This window comes from Elgaria multicarinata, chromosome 4 (assembly GCF_023053635.1).
Source record: "Elgaria multicarinata webbii isolate HBS135686 ecotype San Diego chromosome 4, rElgMul1.1.pri, whole genome shotgun sequence".
NCBI lineage: Eukaryota > Metazoa > Chordata > Lepidosauria > Squamata > Anguidae > Elgaria > Elgaria multicarinata.
This window is the reverse complement of record NC_086174.1, coordinates 23884640-23911858: the sequence shown is the minus strand read 5'-3', so window position 1 is coordinate 23911858 and position 27219 is coordinate 23884640. Positions and strand designations below refer to the sequence as shown.

Here is a 27219-nt window from a genome sequence, read left to right as displayed (position 1 = left end):
CGTCTTTTTACATCCCGACCACTCCCCACCACCAAACCCTCTCCTGTCTCCCGCTTTGACCTTCCTGGACGGGCGTCCCGAGTCTTGTTCCATTTATTTTATTTTCTTGCAGCCGTTGCTTGTTGCCCCGACGGTCCCTAGCTCGGCTCGCCACCCCCACCCCAAGCCTTTACGTTTGAGGTGTCTGGTGATGGCGGGCAGCGAAAGTAGTGCGGGGGAAGTCGCTTTGGGCTGACCACTACATATATGTACCCGGAATTTTGCGGCTTTGGGAGCGGCTCTGGCTCAGTGGTAGAGCATATGTTTTACATGGAGAAGGTCCCAGGTTCGATCCCTGCCAGGTAAGGCTGGGACAATTATTGCCTGAAACCTGAAGTGCTGCTGCCAGTCAGTGTTGACAGTGCTGGGCTAGATGGAATCAATGATCTGACTCAGTATATGGCAGCTTCCTGTGTCCCACCCACCCACAGAGGGGAGAATACTATTTTGGATGAGTTCTCAAAGGCATCGCCTGGTGTGGGCACAGGCATGTTTGTGGGGTTGAGAGATCCTATAACGGGTGAGGAACCTCCCAGATAGCCCTGCCCCCTATCCCTCACTCCCCTCCCCATTGTTTGGTGGTTTCCTGGTGTTTGTACCACTGTTCTCCCCCCCCCCCCCCAAGGCTGAAATGCCTCCCCTAAGGCATTGTTTCTGGTAGTCAAGAGTCTTAAGCTACAATGCACTGGTATGTTTTTTGTGTTTGGCTCCACCCCTTTTCCCTTAGCCCCTCCCACCACTGTAATGTGCCCCACCCCCGAGCTTTTCTGAAATTGAATTCGGCCCTCCATCTGAAAGCGGTTCAACGCCTCTGTCGCGTAAGGGGGACACCTTTTTCTAGCACTCAGTGCCTTAAATAAATACTTTTGTTCCGTGGCAAAAGTCCTTCGGAAGTCAATCTTGGGGAGAGGCGAGGGCCATTTTTCAAATGTATTTTCATTTTTTATGGTTGCTCTGCCCATTTTAGATCTCTGCTTCTTTACACACACACACACACACATGATTACTGTTGAGTCTGGGTGAGTAATTGAAACCACTCACTGGCTGCTTGGCCTTCCAGAGAAAAGGGAGGGCGTGTGTGTATGTGTGTGTGTGTGTGTTTTCCTCTGGTGCCCTGCTTCATTCTCTCTCTCTCTCTCTTTGCAGTCAGTGTGACAGTTGCTGGCAAACAGTATCTCCTTGGGCTATATGATACTGCAGGACAGGTAAGTCATTGACTGATCCAGCGGCTCTGCACAGCAGATTTTATTGCTTTAAAAAAAGAAAAAGAAAGGAAGTGATCATCATATGGTGTTTTCTAAAGCTTTAGCTCTTTTCATGCTTACTTGCACACACTGAATTATTCAGAGACGTCTGTTTATGTCAAGGTGTCTCTCTACAGCAGCTTGTAATAATCGCCTCATTTACTGCCTTGTCACAGGTCTTTTGAGAAAGAGGCTGCTTCCCCTCGTCCTGTCTCCTCCTCCCCAAATTACAAACGGCTCTGTTAATGTCAGGATCCAACTCCTGTCGCGCCGTGAAAACAACCAGCCGTGTGGGATACTTTTATTTTTAGTTCCAAATGGCTGAGTCTTCTTTGGAGTTGTGCCTTGCTTCTCATTGGTGAATGGACAACGTGAGCCTCTGGCTCTGATTGGTGAATAATGGCATCATCTAATGTTATGGGAAGGCATTTTGTCTGGTTGTGTTTATTACAGCCCAGGGACGCATTGCTTTCCGTCCTGGAATCATTCCGTTGAGTCGAAGCGCTTGCAAGGAATGACTGAATAGTTTTCGAGCACAACAGACAGGGTGCCTCTCCCTCTCTTTCGAGCGCATCTGCCAAGAAGGGGGGGGGGGGAAGCAATCAGGAAATCCCAAACTACAGCTTTTACATCCAGATCAGTTGTGATGAATAGCAAGCTGCCACAGACTGATGCTTCCCAGTTTGCATTCTTATAGACCTAGCAGTATGTGCTTTTTGTGATACCTTAACAGTAAATTAACTTGGTATTGGCCCAGAATGCTTTAAAATGCAGGCATCTTTAACAAAGATGCTACCTGCCTCTGAAGTGGTCCGTCCAAAATATACTTGGGAACCAGTTATGCTGTCCATGGCATGCTTCCTTAATATCCGCATATCACATATAGCTGGCCACTATATGAACAGAATTCTGGACTAGATGGACCCTTGCTCTGATCCAGCAGGGCTCTTCTTATGTTTTTATTACTGGGTGGCACCAAATCCAGTTCAAAAGAACACATGAAGGGATCTACCAGATCCATCTAAACCTGCTTCCCACAACGTGGTGCCCTCCAGATGTTTTGGACTTCCGTTCCCATCAACCTCAGCTAACATGGCTAGTTGTAGGCCAAAACATCTGGAGGACACAAGGTCCTCTTTCCCACTGTGGCCAAACAGATGCTTCTGGGAATCCCACAAGCAGGACATGAGGCAATAGCCCTCTTCCACTTGTGTTCCCCAACAACGGATACTCAAAGGTCTACTTCCTCCAATCCTGAAGGTAATATGTAGTAGCCATTGTGACTAGCAACCATTGATAAATATATCCTCCATGAACTTGTCTAATCCCCCTTTAAAGCCATCTAAGCCAGTTATCACCACATCTTGTAACAAATCCCTCAAATTAATTATGTGCTGTGTGAAAATTAGATTTGAAAAGTTTGGGGATGTTGAGGGGAAACAGTGTTACCCAAAAATGTGTGGATAACCAAAATTTCAGATAAGTAGAATTGCTGTGTGTGAGCAATAGAAAGTGAAATTGCCAGAGGATTGGATAATAAGATTTTATAGAAAGAAAGAAAGAAAGAAAGAAAGAAAGAAAGAAAGAAAGAAACAAAGGATTAAGGCTCACCGTCTTACGGAGCTGGGCATTTGGCTAGAGACCCATAGGCAATAAAAGTAATAATGAAGTAGTTTTAATTTGTTGTCTGTGCTTTAATGGCATGCACTGCAGTTGTAGCATCAAACTTTTCTCTAGAGCCATGCCTGCTGTAAACTTTCACAGTTTCACCAGCTGGAGCCTTAAGTAAACCTCTAAAAAAGAACAGCAGGACCTTTGGTAAAATTGCAAGAGTCTGTAATCCTTAATTAGGAACTCCAGAGGAGCAGACCCTTCCAAACACATTTTTTAAAAATAGGGTAGCTGTGGCTTGAAATCCTACACGGTGGTATTGGATGCAAGACTTGTTTTCTTGCTCAAGAAAACAACAATTCAATAGCACCACACCCATATGAGATGCTTATGGCTGCAGTAGCTAATGGTTTAGGGTCCCATATTGGGTGGGTAGGAGATGAGCTGTACTCAGTTGTAGGACACAGCTTTAGATGCATGAGGTTCCAGGTTCATAATCTCCAGTTTAAAAGGAACTCCTGTAGTAGAGGTAGGAAAGTATGAGGCCATTTATTTCTTCAAGTTACGAATTGCTGTATAGCCAAGGCTCCCCGGCCAACGTACATAAAAATTGATAAACCATAAACCATAATAAAGTCGATAAAACACAACAAAAAGGAGCAATAATACAAAAGTTACAAAGCATAGAGTAAGTTTTAATGGCAACCAATACGTCAAAAGAGATTTTCTAAAAAAGAAAAGAAAACTGTTCTAAAGCTCAGCTTTAATATACATTTTTGCAGTAAAACAATATAGCATGTTAAAAGGACTGAGGGAATCAAAAGGCCTTTGTGTTGCACTGAAAAGTCAACCAAGTAGGCAGCAGGTGGACCTTTCTAGGAGGGCTACCATTGAGAAGATCTACTCGTGAGGAACTACCTGTTGAAACGCTATGTGGGACCACTTGGAGCATGGCCTCCAGTGATGATCCAGTGTGGTGTAGTGACTAGTGTTGGACTGGGACTCAGGAGATCCAGGTTCTAGTCCCCACTTGGCCATGAAGCTCACTGGATGACTGTGGACCAGTCATTGACTCTCAGGGCCTTGCTAGACAAGGCCTTAGCGCGCTGTGAGGCCCGGTTTCCCTGCTGTGCGTCCAGATGACGCACAGGGGAATCCGGGGTCAGACCGCGCTGAAGCCTCCCCTAATGCGCCATAAGCGAAGTCGCTTATGGTGCGCCTTTTCCGCAGCCCCGGCCTGAGGCACGTCTAGCAAGGTCCATGGCTTTTTGTGGCTACTCGCTTACTCGCTAGTAGCCGGGGAAAGCCACGGACTGGGCTGAGCGCTCATACGAGCACTGTGCCCATCGGGCTGGGGGGATCCTGGGGGGGGGGGGCGGGGGGGAGATAGGGGGGGAAGGCCGGACCGGCAGGAGAGGGGGATGGTGGAGGGCGACACGGGACAGCGAGGGATGGTGGAGGGCGACACAGGGGACGGCGAGGGATGGCGGAGGGCGACACGGGACGGCGAGGGATGGCGGAGGGCGACACGGGACGGTGAAGGATGGCAGAAGGTGACACGGGACGGCGAGGGATGGCGGAGGGCGACACAGGGGACGGCGAGGGATGGCGGAGGGTGACACGGGACGGGGATGGGGAGGGAGGGCAGGGAAAGAGTGGGCAGGAGGCATGGGAGGGGATCAGGAGAGGATGAGGGGGCTTAATTTTAAAAAAACCACTTACCTTCTCCGGAGTCTTCGGGGCGCACGTGGCCCCTTTAACAAAAAAAATGGCCGATGCTGCAGGGCTTCCGTAGTCCCTGTGCGTCGTGCGTCTAGGAGCCAAGGCGGTACGCACTAAAGTTAGCGCGCCGTCACCCCGCCTCCATGCCGGCTTATCCGGCTGGGTATAGCAAGGCCCACAGTTTAACCTACCTCACAGGGTTGTTGTGAGGATCATATAGAGAGGAGGAGGATTATGTTTGCTACCTTGGGTTCCTTGCAAGAGGAAAAAAGAGTGGGATATAAATATAATTATGGTTATGATGATCTCAGAGCTCAGGTAGGAACATAATGGAAAGAAATATTTCTTCAGAGGCTGTGGTCCCAAGTTGTGGAGGAGTTTAAAACTAGCAGTTTGGTTCACTAGCAAGCATCTCTTCACTTCAATCTTCTGAATCAATATGAGATAAGCATCATCTGTTCATCAATAAAGGTGGTTTTTGTTTTTTTGTTAGCATTTATAGAGCAGGGACGGGCAAAAAGTAGATCAGGATCTACTGACAAATCTCTGTCTGACTTGCAGTCTGACTCCTCTTAACTATTTCATAGTAGTATCAACTAAAACTCTCTTTCCCTCCCTCCTGAAACAAAGAAATGCTGAAGGGAAACTAGGAGTGGATTTTTGTGTGAAAAGTCTAAGAGCTCAGTACTTGCATTGAAAATAAATTCTTGGGCTGAGCATATACTCAGAGGTTATCTTTTATCATTTTTTTTTAATCCGATGCTTCATTTAACAAAGTCCCTCACCAAAGACTCCTGAGCAAACTTCACCGTCATGAATAAGAGGAGAGGTCCTCTTATGGATCAATAACTGATTAAAGAACAAAAGACAGAGAGCAGGAATAAATAAGTAAATTCTCCCAATGGAGGGAAGTAAATAGCGGGGCGGGGGGGGGTCTCACAGGGATCGGTATTTGGACCAATTCTTTTCAACTTGTTCATAAATGATCTGGAATTAGGAGTGAGCAGTGAAGTGGCCAAGTTTGCTGATGACACCAAATTATTTAAGGTAGCTAAAACAAAAAGGGATTGTGAGGCTCTCCAAAGGGATCTCCCCAAGCTGGGAGAGTGGGCATCCAAATGGCCAATGCGCTTCAGTGTAAGCAAGTGTAAAGTGATGCACGTTGGGGCAAAAAATCTCAAATTCAAGTATAAACTGATCGGAGCTGAGCTAGCAGTAACCAACCAAGAAAGAGATCTTGGGGTTGTGGTGGACAGCTTGGTGAAAGTGTCAATGCAGTGTGCGGCTGCTGTTAAAAAGGCAAACTGTGTTAGGCATAACTAGAAAAGGAATTGAGAACAAACCTGCCTGAATCATAATGCCTTTATACAAATCTATGGTGCGACCACACTTGGAATATTGTGAACAGTTCTGGTCACCATACTTAAAGGAAGATAATTGAAGAGCTGCAGAAGGTGCAGAAAAAGGCAACTCTAATGATCAAGGGTCTGGAGCATCTCCCAAATGAGGGAAAGTTACAACAGCTGGGATTGTTCATCTTGGAAAAAAGGAAACTGAGGGAAGGTATGATTATGCATGGTGTGGAGAATGTGGATAGGGAGACATTTTTCTCCCTCTCAAAATAAGAACCCAGAATTATCCCTTGAAGCTGATTGGTGGGAGATTCAGGACAGACAAAAGTTAGTCACCTGTGCCTCATGGCCACTGTCCCTTATGACGAATGGCAACTTAATAGCTGGGAGAACTAGGGACCTGATGGTGAAGGAGCATGGAAGGTGCTTAGTGGGCTGGATGGAGAGATTTTACCAAGCTACAAGTAGTTCATAGGATATCTGCCGAGGCTTGCAGGCAGTCTGAGTGTTTCTGAGGAAAGAACTGAGGGAGGGTCTTTAGCTTTATCTCTTTTAAATGCTGGATTTTTGTTGCTGCTTTTAAAATACTACTTTTAATGTGTTTTATTAAAAAAAATTAATTATTGATTGTATTTCTTTATTGCTTTTATTATGCATGTTGCCCTGAGAGCTTTGGCTGTAGAGTGACTCATAAATTGAATTGATGATGATGATGATAATGATGATGATACATGGTAAATAGAGAAAAGGTGTTCAGTCCTCTTAGCTAATGGTGTTGCACTGACTGAAACAGGTGGAGAATTAACAGAAAAAACACAACTGAGCGGGGGCAAGTCAAAAGGCAAGCTTTTTGCCTTCCCCCAGTATATATCTGTCCGCTACCATTGTGATGTTGGGCATCATTGCTCAAGGGTAAACTGGAAGTTGTGCACTCTGCTTCTCTATTCTCCAGAGTCCCATAGTCCTATGCCCGCAGTACTTCCTCCTGTGCCTTTTCAGAAGAAAACAAAAAATCACCAAAAGAGAAACCAGGCAAGACTTTATGAAAACATAATCAGTAGTAAGAGTGCCACATCAGCCTAAGCATCTAGGAGAATAAACAGGGATGATGATAAACCTCCTCCATCACTGCTGTTTAAAGCTGAAACAAAATGTTGCAATGTCTTCTTAGTGCTGAACAGGAAGCCAGCCATGCTCTTCTCCCAGATGCTCCATTCCACCCACCCACCCATCCAGGATTTCCATTTTTTCTTTTCCAACTCACAGTCAACATTCTATGGTTACTGAGCATGCTCAGTCCTGATTGACCAGTTTTCAGTTTCACTATTAGAGGGAGTGTGTTATAGCACATAGAACTTTTTCTGAATCCTGAAAGCATTACAACAATCTGATGAAGTAGACCAGAATTATAATCCCCCTATTACAGATGTGGAGGGGCTAAGGCCAAGAGATTATAGCTTGCCTAATGCACCCTCAACAAATTCATGGCAAAAAGATGAACCAGAGATTTCCAAATCATTTCAGCAGTGTTGGGCTAAGCCTGAACTTGAAATTTCCATCTTATGTTTTTTTAGTACAAGAGTAGCAGAGAATAAAAAGATATTTTCTTTTAAAGCTATGGGCATTTGTGTACTCTTAAAATTGAAATACATATTAAGTTGTTCGGAGCCCCATGCTATGATAACAAATAATTAGACATGATGATTTACTTAATTTGAACAACCTGGGTATAAAGGCTGGGTTCACACAACATACTAACCCTCCCAGTGTGGGTTGTTGAACCATGGGGTTATTGTGTTGTCTGAACGCGAAGTGTTTTCTGCAGGGTGGGCTATCTTGTCTGAGAACACAGTGCTTTTTTCTACAGAGTGGGTTACCGTGTTGTCTGAATGCAGTGCATTTTTTGCAGGGTTGCTCATTAACCCTACAGTGTGGCTTGTTATCCACCCTGGACAACTCAACAATAAGCCATGGATTCTCAAGGTTGCTTGTCTGAGAAAAATAAAGCACAGTTCATGGTTAAGACACCATGTGGAAAATGTACTGCGTTCAGACAACACAGTAACCCAGCCAAAGAAAGCATGTTTATTTATTGAATGAATAAATAAATGAATTTCATTCTGAATCCCCCCCTCCACTCAATGGGTGCTCAAAGCAATTTACAATAAAACCATAAACAGTAATATACAACAATCTCCACAGCTAAAACTAAACCAAAAATGCATCCATTGCAATAAAGTGGGGGAGCTTTATTGCAAGTTAAAGGCCTTTGCCTTAGTTGTTTGGATTTGGAAATCCAAATCGCTGAGGTCAAATGATCTGATCTGTAAGGTCACAAGACAAGTTGAAAGCCAGTCTTTTGATAATCAAAGCTGGCTTCCCAGTACTGATTTAGACTGCAGCTAAACTCAATGCAGAGTTCCCAACTACTGATTTGTCATAAGGTGTTACTGGCTTGAAGCCAAGCAAGCTGGGACAGGGGCCCTTTTCCGACCCTTATTCTGGGCATGTGTTACTGGGTCTGGTTACCATGCTCCCTTTCATGTCAAAACCAGGGGTTTCTCACTCCTAACTCGTGGGGGTTGGAATAAAGTCTATATTTTTGCAGTTAAGTCACATGCCTTGGGGAAGTAACTGTTCCCTTACGGGAAGTAGCTCACCAGGCCTGCTGCTTAAGCTGCCTTGTGACATATGAGTATGTGCAGGCAGATGGGTTAGTAACACTTCATGCAAGAGGGTTCAGCTATTGTATTTTATCTGCAAGGCAGATTAAGGCAAAGGAATTCTGTAGCACCGCCTCTCCCCATGTGTTGGACTGCTGCTTCCACTGGTTCGGGGTGGCTGTGTTACATACTTAGGCTAAAAGACTGTATCTGGGCTTGCATATTGTGAATGGAGTTCATGCAGAATGTCTGCTTGTTTTAATTATCAAGTCAAAAATAGTGCTTTCAAGGGGTTAACAATATTTTCTCTGTACCTTCTTAAATACACAAATTTTCACCTTTTTCGAGGAAGCCGGTTTTGCCATTGTTTCCCTGTCTGCTCCTCCTCCTGTGCCCCTTCTCTCCGCCCCTACCCTGCCTCAGAAACCTTCTTTCTCTTTCCTAGAGAGAGCCCATTTTCAGTGGTGGCCCCCCAATTATGGAACGATCTCCCCGATGAGGCTCGCCTGGCGCCAACATTGTTATCTTTTCCGCGCCAGGTCAAACTTTTCTCTTCCCCCAGGCATTTAACAGCATTTAACAACATATGCTAAGTTGTTTTTTTAAATAGACCCCCGAACTGTTGTTGTTTAAATGGATACTGTTGTTTTATACTGTTGTTTTTTATATTTTTGATGGTTTTAAATTTTGTATACTTTTTAATGTTCACTGTTTTTAACTTTTGTAAACCACCCAGAGAGCTTCGGCTATGGGGCGGTGTATAAATTTGATAAATAAATAAATAAAATCAGGTACCATGAAGTGAATTTAATGCAAGAGTAACATTGTGCAGCCAATCAGATATGGCTATGTGATGATCTCACCGATGGCAAACAAAACCCATTTAGATTGAGGGTAGCGTTTCCTGGGCTGAACATAAGAAGAGCCAAATACCCATCTAGTCCAGCATTCTGTTAGTACAAAGGCCGACCGGATGCCTATGGGAAGCCCACATGCAGCACATGACTGATCACATGGGTGAACATAACCAATTAGATTAGCCGTCCCCAATATATGCCCAGTCGACCCCTGAGACCATCCAAAGAGGTCTTGTTAGTTGTTCCATGGCCAATAGAGCGTTGCCAGGTAACAGCATGTAAATGGGCCTTCTTAGTAATGACGCCCACCCTCTGAAACACTTTCCAGTGCATTGTTCGAGAGGCTGAAAGTATGGCAAGTTTTAAATGCCACTTGAAGGCATGTTTGCTTAGGCAGGCTTTCCCCGACTTGTCATGGATTATGGCAGTGCTTCATTTTAAGCTTGTCATGTAATATTTTTAATTTATTGGTTTTATTGGTGTTAGGCTGTTTTTACATTAATTTTATATTGTGTTTTTATATTGGAAACCTCTTAGAGATTTTAGGATAGTAAGGGGTATAAAAGTAGTAAAAATAATAAGAGTAATAATATTAGTAGTAGTAGTAATAAATGTAATAATAAGGGATCATGTAGTGAACATGAGTGATGCCAATGAATGTCATCTATTCAGGACGATTCTTGAATAGGTGAATAAAAACACGAAAAGTAGGGCACCTTTTGATGATGACAACTATCCCCTGGTTTTCCATTTTTTCTTTCTTTCTTTTTTTTTTTTTTTTTTTTTGCAGTCAGACACCTTATCATGGCCACTGATGTTACTCCGTTCTCACAGGGCTGTTTTTGGTTGTTCCCACCCCCTTCCTTAGTTTTTTTCTCCCCTAAAGCTTTTTTTGGCTACATCAGGATCCATATTCTGAGAATGAGTAGATAAGGGTGCAATCCTATGGTTGTTTAGACAGAAAAAACGCCAACAACTCCCAGCATACCCCAGACAGCCATGATGGCTGGGGCATGCTGGGAGTTGTAACCCCCCTTTTTTTGTCTAAACATGCATAAGATTGCAACTTAAGATTATCATACTTATTTTCTTAGCATTTTAAAACTTACTCTCTACTCTAAGAACATAAAGTGCATTATGTATAGCTTTGTTGGCACACAAACTTGTACTGTGTGCTAGATTTATTACAGTGAAAATATGCATGCCTTAGTTTTATTCAAGGGATAATTACAGATATGCCCAGTGTTGGGAATGGATCAGCAAGCTGTTGCACCCTAAGGTATTAATCATATCTTGGGTTTTGTTTACCAGTTGGAAAAACGGGGTGGGGGTTAAAACAAACAGTCAACAATGTAGTAAACAAAAGGAAGTGTTTATTATTTGGACTTCGAAACAAACTTTACAATCGGCATTACCCAGAAGATGCAAGACAACAAAAATCCACCTCTGTAACTCTATAAGGCAAGGTCAGGCAACCAGGAGCCTTCCAGAGTTTTGGACTAAAACTCGAATAATCCCTGACCATTGGCCATGTTAACTGGTATTTATGGGAGCTGTAGTCCAGAACATCTGCAGGGCACCAGGTTACCTACCCCTGCCAGAAGGTGACAATGCGATGATGGTACACACTGTAAACAACTAACCCGCTTTTAAACATTTTCCAGCTCTCTTTGACTATTGTAACATGCTCTACATGGTGTCATCCTTGAAAACTGTTCGGAAACTTGAGTTAGTGCAAAACGAAGTAACCACACTATTGTCTAGCTTGTGCTTTAGAGACACAGGGTTGGATCCAGCGGTGCCCTTGCGCAGGCAGCCCAGGCATGCTAGTGGTGGCATGTGCGTGGCCCCTGCTGCTGGGGGCCGCATGTAGTGCTAACAGGGGCAAGTGGAAACACTCGTTTCTGGAAGGGGCACAACATCATGACTGCTAGAAACACTACATTGAGCCGCCCACTCAAGGGCAACATTGGATCCAACCCTGTATAACCCTGATTTTGAACCTACTACAATGCTTTCCAATTTGTTTCCAACCCCTATACAAGGTGTTGGTTTTAACCTATAAAATCCTTAAGTAGCTTAAGGCCAGGGTACACAAAAGTCCTTCTACTCCCATATGAGGTTTAGACCTACTGTAAAAACTGTATTGTTCTGTTGGGCCATTGATGGATTTTAATATTGCTAGCCTTCTAAAAACGATAATGTCAATTTTGCCTTCATTTTTTTTGAAGGTATTGCATTATTATTCTTTTTAATTGCACATCACTTTTTTATGCCTATTTTTTATGCCTATTGGGCAGAAAAATGATTATTAAATACAGTTAATATATAAGTAAGCAGTATCAAGTACCAAGAAGGCAAGATGGCTGTCTGCTGAGACACTGGAAGTAGCCCAAGAAAGAAGGAAAGCAAAAGGCAACAGTGATAAGGGGAGATATGCCCAATTAAATGCAAAATTCCAGAGGCTAGCCAGAAGAGATAAGAAATTATTTTTAAACAGCAATGCACGGAAGTGGAAGAAGACAATAGAATAGGAAGGACAAGAGACCTCTTCCAGAAAATTAGAAACATCGGAGGTAAATTCCAGGCAAAAATGGGTATGATCAAAAACAAAGTTGGCAAGGACCTAACAGAAACAGAAGAGATCAAGAAAAGGTGGCAAGAATATATGGAAGATCTGTATAGGAAGAATAATAATATTGGGGATAGGTCAGTGAGTTAGAGCCAGATATCCTGAAGAGTGAGGTTGAATGGGCCTTAAGAAGCATTGCTAATAACAAGGCAGCAGGAGATGACGGTATCCCAGCTGAACTGTTTAAAATCTTGCAAGATGATGCTGTCAAGGTGATGCATGCCATATGCCAGCAAATTTGGAAAACACAAGAATGGCCATCAGATTGGAAAAAATCAACTTATATCCCCATACCAAAAAAGGGAAACACTAAAGAATGTTCAAACTATCGGACAGTGGCACTTATTTCACATGCCAGTAAGGTAATGCTCAAGATCCTGCAAGGTAGACTCCAGCAATTAATGGAGCGAGAATTGCCAGATGTACAAGCTGGGTTTAGAAAAGGCAGAGGAACTAGAGACCAAATTGCCAATATCCGCTGGATAATGGAGAAAGCCAGGGAGTTCCAGAAAAACATCTATTGATATTGATGTTGAATATCATCATCTATGGGTTGTCGTTACATGTGACTCAGGCCTGTCTATACTCTAGCCTAACAGATTTAGTTTTGAACCGTATATGTCTACAGTATATAAGATTTTAATGTCCTAATACTGTAGATTTTCTTACATAGTTATTAGAATAAAGTCCAGCTAAAACAACTTTTCATTCTTTATGCAAGCATTTCTCTCCTTAAAGCATTTCACTCCTTATTGCAAAAGAAAAAAAAGTTAATAAGAGGAGTTCCCACCCTTTTCCCAGTGGAATGAAAAAAAGGGCCTTCCCCCTATTTTTCTTACTTTCATTTTTACAAAATCTAATGAAGGATTGGTTTAGGTCTCCATTGTCATATTGGTGATGCTGTTTTTATCATCGTTATTACTATTATTTATTTATTTATTATATTTCTATACTGCCCCATAGCCAAAGCTCTCTGGGCACTTTATGTAAGATTAATACAATTAAAAACAATATACAAAATTTTAAACCACAAAAGCATGCAACATATATAGAAACATATAAACAACTTTATAAACTACTATAAAAACAGATCCAGGATCAATGAAGCTCATCACATATTGCTAAATGCCTGGGAAAAGAGAAAAGTTTTAACGTGGCGCTGAAAAGATAGCAATGTTGGCTCCAAGGGGGCCTCGTTGGAGAGATCATTCCATAATTGGGGGGCCAGCACAGAGAAGGCCCTCTCCCTTGTTGATGTCTTCCGGGCCTCCCTCAGAGTAGGCACCTGGAGAAGGACCTTAGATGCTTTTTGTCTTTATGGCTTAAGTATATTTGTCTGATATTTGTAGACTGATTCAGGAGTTACGTGCAGAAAGGTGGCATGTAGTTTTTTTAAGCCAACAAATGAGAGAATGTATTTCGGGTGCTTTCTCAGGAAAGCTAGGTGTTTATTGTAGCGTGAACTGTGGAAGTGCTGTAAAAAGTTATAAGAAAATAGTCTGTGTCTCGTAAACTATCTCTCCCCACCCCACCCCCTGCCTTTCTGCTGCGCCATTCAGTATCTTGCAAACACATTCTTGCAAGCAGTGGCTTCTGGCTGTGGACGAAATGTGGGTGGGTAGTTCTGTGCACGCACATTTAAGTTTCATTGGTTTATATTGTGGCCTCCTTCTGAGTGGAAATATTCAAAGCTCCATGGAGCAGAAAATAGCCAGGACACTTGATGATCAAAGGAAGCTTATTTAATGCCGCAGTTCCTATTTCTAGGAAGTGGATGGGAAACACCACTCTTCAGTGGACATGGCATTCCACAGTTAATTCCTCCCAGAGGTGGAGTCCGTTTTGTCTCTCTGTTGCCAAAACAGAGCAAAATTCAGGGCGGTTTCTAACATTCCACAGTTGTGGGGTGCGGGTGGGAACCTGTATCTCGGGGTGGGGGGGCGGGCAGGCAGGCAGGCAGGCCCAACTAGCATGGCCAGGAATTGTGGGAGTTGTCATTGAAAACATCTGGAGTGCACCAGGTTGAGGAAGAATGGGCTAGATGGAACAAAAAGCACAAGATGGGGAAGAGGAAATAAAAAAAACTACAAAGATTAGACCAGATGTTGAAGCCCTAAGGCTGAATTTTAGACCCAGTCTCAAAATAGAGATTGAGGACTGAATGAATTTGGGCACAATCCTATGCATGTTTAGATGGGGGGGGGAGTCCTACATGGCTGACTAGGGAATGCTGGGAGTTGTAGGCCTTTTTTCTATCTAAATAAGGATAGGATTGTGGCCTTGGTCACTGCTAAGTGCAGCTGAGATCAGGTTAGACCTAGGATTATGTGTTCACCCTCCTGATCACTCTGTGTGAGAGGTCTCTATTATTCCCATTTTAAAGATCAGGAACTGAGGCTCAAACAGTCCTGTGACTAGCCAAGCAAAATTGCCTGTAGGTGACCAGAAAGAAGCTTTTGCAGAATTAAAGAGTTTCCTTTCCTTTTCTGATTGTGAGTCTTACCAGATTTAATTAAGACCAGCCACTGAAGGCTTGTTCCAGGGATTTTGGAGGAGGTCGCGGATGCTATTGTTCCAGAACGTTATAGAGTACCTCCAAAATATTAGATCCATGTTGTTCACTGAGGGTAACATCTGTTGTCACGTGCGTGGAAGTCCAGGCGTGCAACGGGGCATCCTATTTCTTTCCTCACCCTTTGAATGCAAATTTACATGTAGCACTTGGTGATATTCCCTCTTCATCACAACAGTTATAGCTGCAGGAGCTATACTGACCAGATACAAAAGAGGGCAGAGTTCCTGCAACTTGAACTGTTGTGATGAAGAAGGAATTTCACCAGGTGCTGCATGCATAACAGTGACAACTGTTGAAATTCCCTTTTCTATGCAACTGTTAAAGACACAGGAGCCCTGTCCTCCTTTCCAGATGGTCACCCTACCCTCAGTCCTTGCACAATTGGTTGCTCTAGCAAGTCCTCCCTGCCATATCTCACCGTCCTGCAATCAGTTGCTTTGGCAGTGTTTCTACATTCCTGCATCATTTCTGGTATCGGTAGCTTCCATAGGAACTAGAACCTTGTCCATCCTTTTTTGAACCTACATCTTGACATTGTTTCCCCTATTGGATGCTTTTTTCCCCTGTCTAGTTTCTATTGTCTTCCAAGAGTGATCCCATCCAATCAAGGACTATGTGGCAGATGTGATGATGTAATAGTGTTGTGTAGCCAATCAGATATGGCACTGAAGGCCCCCTGTTTACCTAGGTTTGCATCTTCCTCGGAATCCAGCATGCAAAGAGGTCTACGTGTGTAGGTTTCTCTGGCTTAGATGCCTACGCTCAATGCATAGACATCAGACGATGGGGCCAGACTGCCTCACGACTTTGGGGCAGACCCACTGCCCTTTTCCAACATGTGGATCCCCTTTCTGTGAGTAATGCTTGAAGGAGTCTTCTTTGGAAGCTCAAATTGTAGTTCAAGATCTCAATTATGGCTAGCACAAACATTGTTATCATGAGGTGTCTGAATACATTTTTTTACCAGATGGTTGGAGGCTGGTGCTTTAGTGTTCTGCTTACTCTATGCCACTCAAAAGCAGAATAAATTATGCAAAATATTTTTTAAAAATGCAGAACACATTTGTGGTGATTGGCATAACTGAGAACAGTGGCAGAATGCAGTTTTCCTTGTCACAGAATTTGTTTAACATTGGCACCAACTTTTATTGTGTTTGTGTTTGTTTTTAAAGCTCACAGAACCCTGTATCTCTTCTAGAGGTGTACAAGAATTTTGTTACAATTTCCAAAAGATCTGAATTTGCCTGTTCGCCAACCCAAAAACAAATGGGAGTGCGTTTTTTTAAAAAAATGTTTTGAAATTCACAAAGTTCTGATCATGTTCAGAAACTGCATAGTTCTTCCCATCCCGCCCCCAAAATACACATTTCCATACTTTTGTCGATGGTGGGAAAGTGCGCATTTTTGAGAAATGCACTTGTCCCATTCAAAATGCACACTTTTCCCTTGAGAAAGAACCAAAAATCAAGTTGCAAACAAAAATGGGAGCAAGTGAAACAAGGTTCTCAGTAGGGCTGTGCACCATTTCAATTTTGAACCTGAATCCTGAACCCCAAAGTAGGATCATTTGGACTAAATCAGTACGAATCTGGATTGGTACGAAGTGGTCTGGAGTGGGTCAGCTCGGTCCGAAGCACTTTGCATCGCTTTGAACCAATCCAGACAATGGCGAATGGCTGCCCTCACCTGTTGAGCTGCATGGGCAGAAATGGTCCTTTCCAGCCGCCATTGTGTGCAACAATAGATCTAGGAAAATGGTGGCTCACATGGAGGTCAGGTGGTGGCCAGGTGTGAGTGGATGAGTCCAATAAGTCCTGGCCACTTTTGCGGGTCTTCAGGAGGAGGCAGCAGCTCACTGGGTTTGGAGGGGGAGTCTAATGGGCTCCTGGTCAGGCATACACGATTGTTGGCCCTGCACCTGGCTTTCCTAGATGCCCACCAAGCACTTGCTTGGTGTGCGCCTGGAAAACCGCAATATTCAACCCACTTCAGATGTCTGAATCTTGCTTTGGATCCAGTGCGAGTCAATTCAGAAGCTCCGAATCAGCCTCCCAGGTGGGTTGGTGGGTCTGTGCACAGCCCTGCTTCTAAGTGAAGTTCAGAGAATTTTGTCAAGTCTTCCACTCGGTATCTCTTCTTTCCCCACTCCATTTTCAAAAGGCTTTCCATGACCTCTGGTTATACCTGTGTTTCAAATGTCGAAGATTATAGACCCTTCTCTAAATGAGAAGGAAACAATCCCCGGTGCGGCTTGTCCTTCGCACCTTCAAAAGATCACTTGGGAACTCTCAAGCCCCAAAAAGGATCGAAAAGAGAAAAAGGCCGTGATTCATCCTGAATTGAGCATTTTTGGAGGCTCTCATTAGTGAGTGCTGCTGCGGAAAGAGATTATAATGTGGATCTGTAACTGGGACTCTACCCTTCCCAAGCAGCCAGCCTTGAGTATATAGGAGCTCTTCCCAGATCCCCTTTTAGCCGTGCTAATGGCTACCCTTCAGCACATGAAGGTTGGCTCTCTTCGGCAGCTCTGACCAATATCTATTTTTGGTTCCCCTTCTAACAGCAGATGGTTCTGATTGAGAGCCTTCGCTCTTACGATTCTTCTCCCCAAGCTGCTGCGAGAGCAACAGATGGTTGGCAATGGAGCGATGACAAAACCGGAGCGCGCTGTTTCTCCAGGAGCAAGCAACCGTTTTGTGATCTTTAACTAGATTTCCCCGCCCCAGCTGGTGGAGCCTTTGTCTTTTTGAAGCCATCCTCGTGTCATGAAAAGATGCATTCAGAATAGGGTGTTGAAGGGAACTGGAACGGGGTGGGTGAGGGGCCGAGCATTACCCCTGTCTGGTGCGGGTTGGAGCGTGTAGAGGGTGCGGGGAGAGCAGCGCCTTCACGAGTCATTTCTAGTTCCAGGGAAGCTCCCAGTCTTTTAGGAGGGCAGTTAGGTCATTTTAAAGTTGGGATTTATCAGTCTTAGGGAGCTGCCTTATACTGAGTCATCTTGGTCCATCCAGCCCAGTATTGCCGACACTGACTGGCAGTGGCTCTCCTGGCATTCAGGCAGGATTCTTTCCTTGCCCTGCCTGGAGAAGCCGGGAATCGAACCTGGGACCTTCCTTGTGCAAAGCAGGTGCCCCGTCACACTGAGTCTTATACGGCACCCCTTTTTAAAATTTATTTATTTATTACATTTTTATACCGCCCCCATAGCTGAAGCTCTCTGGGCGACTCACAAAAATTAAAACCATGAAGAGCATAAAAACAACCAACGAATTTAAAACACACATACAAAATGGTAATAATTTTTGGTAGACCATCTCTGCTGCATCCAGGGCCCCTGCTCCAAATTCCTTCTTTGATGGCATCACTGCGATTTTATCTCTCATGCAGACACTGCAATTTTATCTCCCACACTGACTACTCTGGATTGGTTCCTAGCCTGACGCTTCTGGGGATAATTTGGGACAATTGGTTCCTAGCCTGACACTTCTGATATAATCTGGGAGTAGAGGATGGGGTGGGGTAGGGTGGAGAGGCAGAGGCAGCAGAGGCTGGTGGCTCTGGTGTCACTGGGGCAGTGAATCCACTCCAGGTTTCAGTCAGAACTCTAGTTTTACAGTTCTGACTGAAACCCAGAGTGGATTTACCGCCCCACTGGCATCAGAGCCACCAGCTTCCACTACGGGAAGGATTTCCCCTGTTCTGTTCTGTTCTGTTCTGTTCTGTTCTGTTCTGTTCTGCCATCTGACCTCACTCTGGCATCGCGACAGGCTCATTCCCGGGCCGAAGGCAACCCCTTATTGGTCGCCAAAAGCCAGGCGAGGGGCAGGCCCAGTGAGGCGAATGGCTGCCAGAAAGCCCCACGGTGCCTCCTCCAGTGAAGGTTTGGTGGCAGTGTGGTGCCATGAAGGCAGGACTTGGTAAGGCCCAGGGGCCCTGATGTTTGCTTTCTAGCAGGTGTTGAAACTGAAGAGCCTTTGGAACACCAAGCATTATTTGGAATCGTGCGATGGCGTTGGGAATCAAATTCAAGGTTCTAGTCCTTACAGTCTTATAGAAAGACATTGATGTGCAAGGTGGGTGTAGGTTTTGCAGTGACCCCCCCTCATCTGAGCAGTTGTGGAAGCATAGAGATTAGAAACACCTCCAAATGGAATGAGTCATTCATTCAGTTACTGGACGAAGTTTATTTCCCAGCGCTTGGCAGGAGATGTTGCCCTTTTCTGATATGTACAGTCAGAGGGAATATTGGATTTCTTTTTCTTTTTTTTAACCGTCTTCGCTCAGCGTGTCTGGTGGCCGTAAGGTTGCCTGAACTCCCGTGGCGTCATGTGTGTTTTGCCCAAGCTGACATTTGGAGTTGCAAGGCAGCCTTTTAAAGTACACACATTAAACACTGCTTGACACATCCCGCGTAATTGGAAGGCAAATGTAGACAGAATAAAACAATCTATATACGAATGAGACTGCCCGCCATCCTAGTCCGGATGCTGTTAATTATTATTATATTTATTTATATCCCACCTTTTCCCCAGTACTGGGACTGTTATGGCGCTTCTCTGACGTTCCCGTTTGTGTGGTTTTGTTTGGAAGTTCAACACTTGCACAACACCATTGCATCAGCTCTACACAGCTCCTGAGTTCCACGCCCCCTTCTGGCTCATGTTCCCAGCCTCCAGTGCTTCTCAGGTTGCCAGTGCAGATGTGAAGAACTTCCTTTCTTTCCTGTGTGTGTGTGTGTGTTGTTGTTGTTTTGCTGGTGGCATGTTCCACTTGACTTCACTGGCAGTGGCCCATGATACAAAATGAAGTGAAAGGGGGTCATTGCTTCTTCTGTTCTGCTTACCAAGATGGGTGTAGGGCAGTGAAGCCCCTCGCTACCTTTTATATGCCTGAAGCCTCGGGGGGGGGGGGGGAGAACTACAGAATAGAGTTGGAAGGGGCCTATAAGGCCATCTAGTCCAACCCCCTGCTCCATGCAGGAATCCACCCTAAAGCATCCCTGACAGATGGTTGTCCAGCTGCCTCTTGAAGGCCCTTAGTGTGGGAGAGCCCACCACCTCCCTAGGTTCCTTTGTTGTACTGCTCTTAACAGTCAGGAAGTTTTTCCTGATGTCCAGCTGAAATCTGGCTTCCTATAACTTGAGCCCATTAGTCCGTGTCCTGCACTCTGTGGATGATCAAGTAGAGATCCTGACCCTCCTCCGTGTGACAGCCTTTCAAGTACTTGAAGAGTGTTATCATGTCTCCCCTCAGGCTAAACATGCCCAGTTCTTTCAGTCTCTCCTCATAGGGCTTTGTTTCCAGAAAGGATGAAATGTCATGGAGCTGCCACAGGTCAGGAGCATTTTGTCATATCTAGGCCAGCTTTGTCGACTCCAGGCATGCACAACCTCAGGCCTTGGGTCCCAATCCGGCCTTTCTGGGATCCCCATATGGGCTTTCTGGGGTCCTCAAATGGCCCCACCCCATTTCCCTGGTAGCTGATAGGTGGTTTTCTTGTTTTTGTAGTCCCCCCACCCCCAGTGTGGTGTAGTGGCTAGCATGTTAGACTGGGAGTCAGGAGTTCCAGGTTCTAGTCCCCACTTGGCTATGGAAACCCACTGCGTGACTGGGCCAGTCAGACTCTCAGCCCAACCTACCTCACAAGGTTGTTGTTATGAGGATAAAAATGGAGAGGAGGAGGGTTATGTATGCTGCCCTGAGTTCCTTGGAGGTAAAAAGGTGGGATATAAATATAATAAATAAATAAATGGTTGAAATGCCCCTCCTAAAACATAAGGAAAGTCCTACTAGGGCCATTGAAATGAATGGAGCATCATTCAGGCATGACTAACCTAAACCCCATTCATTTCAATGGGTTTACTTTAAGTAGGACTTCCGTGGGATTTTGCCCTTAGCTTTCATATGCTGGTATTTTTGTGCCCCTTCCCCTTTGCAGTTCCCCCTCCCCACCCCCTAACTGGAATGCGGCCCTCAAGAGCTTCTCCGAAATGGAACCCGGCTCTTGAGCTGAAAGAGGTTCTGCACCTCTGGTCTCCTGTAACTGGCAGCAGCTCTCTGGCAGAGAAGGCCTCTCACACCATCTGCCTCATGAGCCTCTTAGCTGGAGATGTTGTGGGTTGAACAGGGGGCAGTCTGCATGCAAGACATGTGCTTCTGCCACTGAGTCATACTCCCTCTGCATTTGAGGGGAGGAGCACGCTGCTCCATGCCTCCACAGCGCTCTGTTTGTAGGTACACAGAGGGGAGGGGGAAATGATGTGAACCACTTCGTACTCACGCGGATCTGGCAATAACTTTGCGACTGCTGCAACAAGTGTTTCACTCATTTGTCAAAAGCAGCCTCCGTACATCAGAGTGCAATTGAATTTTCCCCTGAGGATGAGCTGGGATGCAGCTTGAATCTCTCTCTCTCTCTCTCTCTGAGAGCTTTTTAGCACCACTTCTCTAGCATCTGCTTTACTCTCAGCTGTTGACATCCTGCTTTGCCTTGCTTGAGCGCAACCCTCTCGTCGGATCGCGCCTGGAGAAACATGCCGCCACGGAGATGGAAATGGCTGCCAGTTCACCCCCATGTGAAGGCAGGCTCCCCCAGACCTCTCTCCACGTGGTTGTGTACACGACAGTGGGAGGAATTTAGCAGCGTGGACAGCTGGCAGGACTGACAGAGCGAAGCTGGGGAACCTTTGGCCTTCTGGATGGTTTTTGGACTCCAACTCCCATCAGCCCCAGACAGCAGGGGTTGGGTGATGGGAATTGTAGTCCAAAACCATCAGGAGGGCCATATCCTTGGACTAGAGAGCAATCTGTAGTCTCCAACAATACCGCCAGCACTGTTACCACACTTTGCTGCTGGTTGGTGGCAGCGGCACCAAACAGCACGTGGCTGGAACCTACAAACAAGCGGGTCCCCATGCAGTCACAGGCTAGTCATTAAAATTGTAGGTGGCTACCTGTTGGCTCCTGGTTGTCTGGATCTAACATGTGCTTCAACATAACACCTGTGACCACGCCATAACATTTTAATGTGGGGCAGGATTTATTACGTTTCGATCCCACCTTTCTTCCAACTTGGAACTCCAAGTGGTCTCCTTCCAAGCTCTGACCAGACTTAGACCCGCTTAGCTTCAGCAAGGTAGCGGCCTCTGTGTTTTCCGACCATGCCTTTGGGACCATGCCCTGGATTGTGCACCAGAAAGACATTGGTGTGCTGTAGCTGCTGTTTGCTACATTTTGTGCATCCTGACTGCAGGATCCCGCCCCCTCCGGTGGTGTAGTGGAACCGGGGCCTGCAGGGATGCAGCACTAGCACTTTTGATTAGCAGGGACGCTGACGTCATCTGCCACCCTCCTCAGAATACCCTGTTCCTTCTGAGCTTAGCTGCAATTCTCACCATAGCTGGGCAGAGAGGAGGGGGAATGAATTTTCCCAACAACAGTACATCACTCCTGTTGCCATGAAAAGTTCTTTTGGGTGGCTTGGCCTTGAATGGGCATTTAAGACCCATGACTTTTACAAAAGTCTTGCTGCCGGGCAAGATGAAAACTGCTAGTACCAGTTTCTTGATATGGATTAGGGCGACATACAGCCCTCCAGACTCACCTCACAGGCTGGTTCGAGCCTCTGAAAAAGCCCTGATTTGACGTGGGGTGCTTTGGGGGGGGGCGGGTCCGCCTCGGCACCAAAGTGAGATTGCCCCCCCCCCCCAAAGCGGGTCAGATTTGCAGGTTCCTGGATGCCACGAAGGCCATAGATCTAGTAAAAACAGAGAGCCCCATGATCTTAACTAAATTGTGGCTCAGCTTTCTGGGAGGAGGATGCAATTTAAAGGTAAGTCTTGATGGTGACAGCGGCAGGAGGTGAACGGGGAGGTTGAGGTGGGTGGAGAGGGAGTAAAGTTGAATGAGTCCAATGGACTCACCTGGACTTGCAGCCGGTCTTGCACCGACTTTCCTGGGTGGCCAGGCGGGTGGCAGGGAGCAAACCAGCACCACCCCAAATCAGCCTGAGATGCCCTAAGGCTTTGGTGCCAATCTGTTTTGGCCTCGGGCTGACCTGGTGCTGCCTCAGATTCGGGCTATGACAAGCCAAATCGGTCCGACTCCGATTTGGGGATTCGACCCAAGAAGGTGCACAGTCCTAATATGGATTAGCACAGCTGCCTGCCTTTCAAGCCTCTCCTTAGGGTTGTGGCTATGGGGACTGTCATATTGGGCACCTGCGCTTCAAAAACTAACTGCGCATGTTTAGCCTGGAGAAGAGAAGATTGAGGGGAGACATGATAGCACTCTTCAAATACTTAAAAGGTTGTCACACAGAGGAGGGCCAGGATCTCGTCCTGATCCTCCCACAGTGCAGGACACGGAATAATGGACTCAAGTTAAAGGAAGCCAGATTCCGGCTGGGCATCAGGAAAAACTTCCTGACTGTTAGAGCAGTGCGACAATGGAATCAGTTACCTAGGGAGGTTGTGGGCTCTCCCACACTAGAGGCCTTCAAGAGGCAGCTGGACAAGCATCTGTCGGGGATGCTTTAAGGTGGATTCCTGCATTGAGCAGGGCGTTGGACTCGTTGGCCTTGTAGGCCTCTTCCAACTCTGCTATTCTATGATTCTATGATACTATGTGCGGGTGCCAGTGCTCATTCCTCTTCCTTCTCCACTTCCGTTTGCAGCTGTTTTTGGAAATCAAACCCAGCACCTAGTTTCCCTGGAGAAGACCCTGGCTCCGTTGCTGCCTTGTGACCTCGCTTGCCCCTCTGGATCCTAATGCCAGGGCTGGTATAGAATTCCCAGCTGCCCTGCATTTATCCCCATTCAGGAGCTAACGCTAGCTTGAATCTTCATTTCCAAAGCCATACTTATGGGGAAGGCTCTGTAAATGTCCATAGAAAGCAACACCGAAAGATGAGATCTATAGACTGTGTAGGCTACAGTCTGATGCAGTTTGAATGAATGATAAATAACTCTTAAAAATAAAAGTAAGACCAAATCATAGAGAATAGGGCCGTTTCTACACCTTCCTTTTTCCCCGGGATCATCCCTGCGCATCCAAATGACACACAGGGGATCCCGGGAGCAGGCAGGGACGATCTCCCAATTTGCCTGGGATAATCCTTAGGTATAGAAAGGGCCTAGGTCTATCAACAGCTGTTGACCGCAAAATCGAGCCTTTGTGCGCAGAAGCAGTATATCTTTGACTACCAGGTGCTGGGGACAAATGACAGTGGAGGTTTTTGTCTTGCTTACAACTTCATTGGCTGCCAGTCCAGGTCCGGGCCCGATTCAAAGTGCTGGTATTGACATTCAAAGCCCTAAACGGTTTGGGACCAGGTTATTTGAAGGAACGCCTCGTCCCGTATGTACCTGCCCGGACCTTAAGATCATCCACAGGGGCCCTTCTCCGTGAGTCCCTGCCAAAGGAAGTGAAGCAGGTGGCTACTAGGAGGAGGGCTTTCTCTGCTGTGGCACCCCGGCTGTGGAATGAGCTCCCCAGAGAGGTCCGCCTGGCACCTACACTGTACTCCTTTCGTCGCCAGCTGAAGACCTTTTTAATTCTCTCAGTATTTTAACACTTAATTTTTACTTAAATTTAAATTTTATTGTTCTAATTCTGTATTTTACTCTTATATCAATTTCTGCTGCGTGGTTTTATCCTGGTTGTGCTTTTTATACTGTATTTTGCATTTGTGTTTTTATACTGTTGGTTGTTTTATTATGGTTTTAATTTTTGTGATCCACCCAGAGAGCTTCAGCTATCGGGCGGTATAAAAATGTAATAAATAAATAAATAAAAGCTCCTAGAAGCAATGATGGAAACAGGTTACTAGATTTGGTGTTTCTTTGGTTTGATTCAGCATAGCTCTGACTGACTGACTGACCCTACCATCAGCAATTAAAACTAGCAATTAAATACCAAATGTGAATGTCAATTAAAAATAGTTTGAAATAAATAACATCTTCAACGGTGATTTAAAACATATCAATCTTGGGGCCATGTGTAGCTGACTAGTGAGGGAATTCCAAAGGCATCTGGCCACCACTGAAAAGGCCCTGTCTCTAGCGCTTGCCAATGTGTATCATTCCAGTTTTCAGTATATATGCAGCCAAACTGAGCAGTGTGCCTGCCAATCGAATACTACTTGATGGCAGTTCTGAGAGCCAGGGTCTCAGATATGATCTTAGGGTCCAGGTAGGTGTAGGCAGTACTCTTTTTATAGTGTTTTATAAAATAAGAGGGTTGTGTTGTTTCAAAAACCTGCAGGCCCTGCTTGATCAGAGGCAAGAGAGGGACAAAAATACTGTGTGTATACATCATAGGAAGCAGTGCTTCTCAAATCACTTCTAGATCTCTTAAAAACAATTGTCATGTCATCAGCCTTACAACAGCCTGAAGACTTTATACTTGGGGAAACAAATCTAATTTGTAATGGCAGCATACTTTCAGATTTTCCTATGCTCTCCATCCAGAAAAGAGCATTCTTTCCTGGAATATAATAAGTGGGGAAGAAAGACCTAAGCATACAAACATAGGAATTGCTGTGTCCCCCATGGCTTGTTTGTCACAAGTCAGAGGTTAACTGTCTCTTGTACGTGAAGGTTGCATTTTTGGCTGTTAATGGCTAGTAGCCTCCATGAATTGATCTAATTAATTTTTAAAGTCATTAGCGGCTGCCACAAAATCCAGTAGCAGTAAAGTTTGTAGGTTCGTTGTGTCCTGCGAATATCCATCTGTCTGAAACCTACCCCTTTTCTCATCTATTTCACCGGATGATTGCGAAAATGTTGTATTTTGGGAGAACTTGTGGTTTTTATATATTTCTGCCTCCTCTTTTAACTGGGTTAAAAAGCCCCAAGGGCTTCTGCCTTTCTTGAGAAGATGACTCAATTCTTGTTCTGTTTAATTGCATGATTCTGTATTTTCTGTTACATCTTACTGCTGACACTGAAAGCAGGGACTTTTCATCTCATCTTCTCTCATGAACGTTTATTAAGGCAAAACACAAGGTATGACGTCAGCAGCTTGCAAATGTCCATTCCATGGCAGTGCTTCATCGGCCGTCGTTTGCTGGGAGGGGAACGCTCAAGAGAGTAGGAATAAATGGACAATACTGTCCATGGAGGGATGGAAACAGTGAGATTCTCAGGGATCTGTATTGCACCCAGTGATTTTTAGCTTGTTCATAAATTATCTGGAATTAGGAATGAGCACTGAGGTGGGCAAATTTGCTGACGACACCCAATTATTTAGGGTGTTGTTGTTGTGGCGCAGAGCGGTAAAGCAGCAGTTTCTGCAGCCGAAACTCTCCCCACGGCCTGAGTTTGATCCCAGCGGAAGCTGGTTTCAGGCAGCCAACTCAGGTCGACTCAGCCTTGCATCCTCCTGAGGTCGGTAAAATGAGTACCCAGTTAGCTGGGGGAAAGGTAATAACAGCCAGGGAAGGCAACGGCAAACCACCCCGCTATAAGGCCTGCTGCCAAGAAAACATCAGCGAAAGCTGGCATCCCTCCAAGAGTCAGCAATGACTCAGTGCTTGCACGAGAGGTTCCTTTCCCTTTCCCTGTTGTTTTTTACACACACAAAAAAAGGACTGTGAAGAGGTTCCAAATTATATATCCAAACTGGCAGAATGGGCATCAAAATATGAAATGTAGTTCAGTATAAGCAAGGGTAAAGTGATGCAGGTTGGGACAAAAATTCCAAACTTCGCTGATGGGGACTGATCTGGCAGTAATTGATCAGGAAAGAGATCTGGAGGTTGTGGTGGGTAGCTCAATGAAAACAGTGACCCAATGTGTGGCTGCTGTGAAAAAGGCAAATTCCATATTCGGAAAGGAATAAAAAATGAAACTGCCCATATAAAAATCCATGGTGTAACCACTCTGTGGAGTGACCTCACTCGGAATACTGTATATAGCTTTGGTTAGCTCACCTCAGAAAGGATATTGTAGAGCTGGAGAAGGTGCAGGAAGGGAGGGGCAACCAAAATGGTGAAGGGGGATAGAGCAACTCCCTTATTATTATTATTTATTTATATAGCACCATCAATGTACATGGTGCTGTACAGAGTAAGACAGTAAATAGCAAGACCCTGCCGCATAGGCTTACATTCTAATAAAATCATAATAAAACAATAAGGAGGGGAAGAGAATGCAAACAGGCACAGAGTAGGGTAAGCAGGCACTGGGTAGGGTAAAACTAACAGTATAAAGTCAGAACAGAATCAAGTTTTAAAAGCTTTAGGAAAAAGAAAAGTTTTTAGCTGAGCTTTAAAAGCTGTGGTTGAACTTGTAGTTCTCAAATGTTCTGGAAGAGCGTTCCAGGCGTAAGGGGCAGCAGAAGGAAAGATTACAACGTTTGGGGCTTTTCAGCTTAGAGGGGGGAAGCAAGTAATGGGGACACAACAGAGGCGTATAAAATTATGCATTGTGTGGAGAAAGTAATGGGAGGGGGGAGAACCGTGCACGCCACCTGGCGTTCCTTGGAGGAGGGATTGGACACACATTAACGTTGGTGCCGTCACT

The 27219-nt window shown here is 45.2% G+C and overlaps 1 protein-coding gene across 2 annotated transcripts in view; it reads left to right on the top strand.

Annotated features, from left to right (window-relative positions):
• Positions 1 to 27219, top strand: part of RHOQ (ras homolog family member Q) — a 35766-nt gene that overhangs the window by 935 nt on the left and 7612 nt on the right. For both annotated transcript variants that reach the window (XM_063123960.1, XM_063123961.1), the window contains exon 2: positions 1186 to 1244. In XM_063123960.1, coding sequence (XP_062980030.1) covers positions 1186 to 1244 — 59 coding nt within the window. The remainder of the gene's footprint in view (positions 1 to 1185; positions 1245 to 27219) is intronic.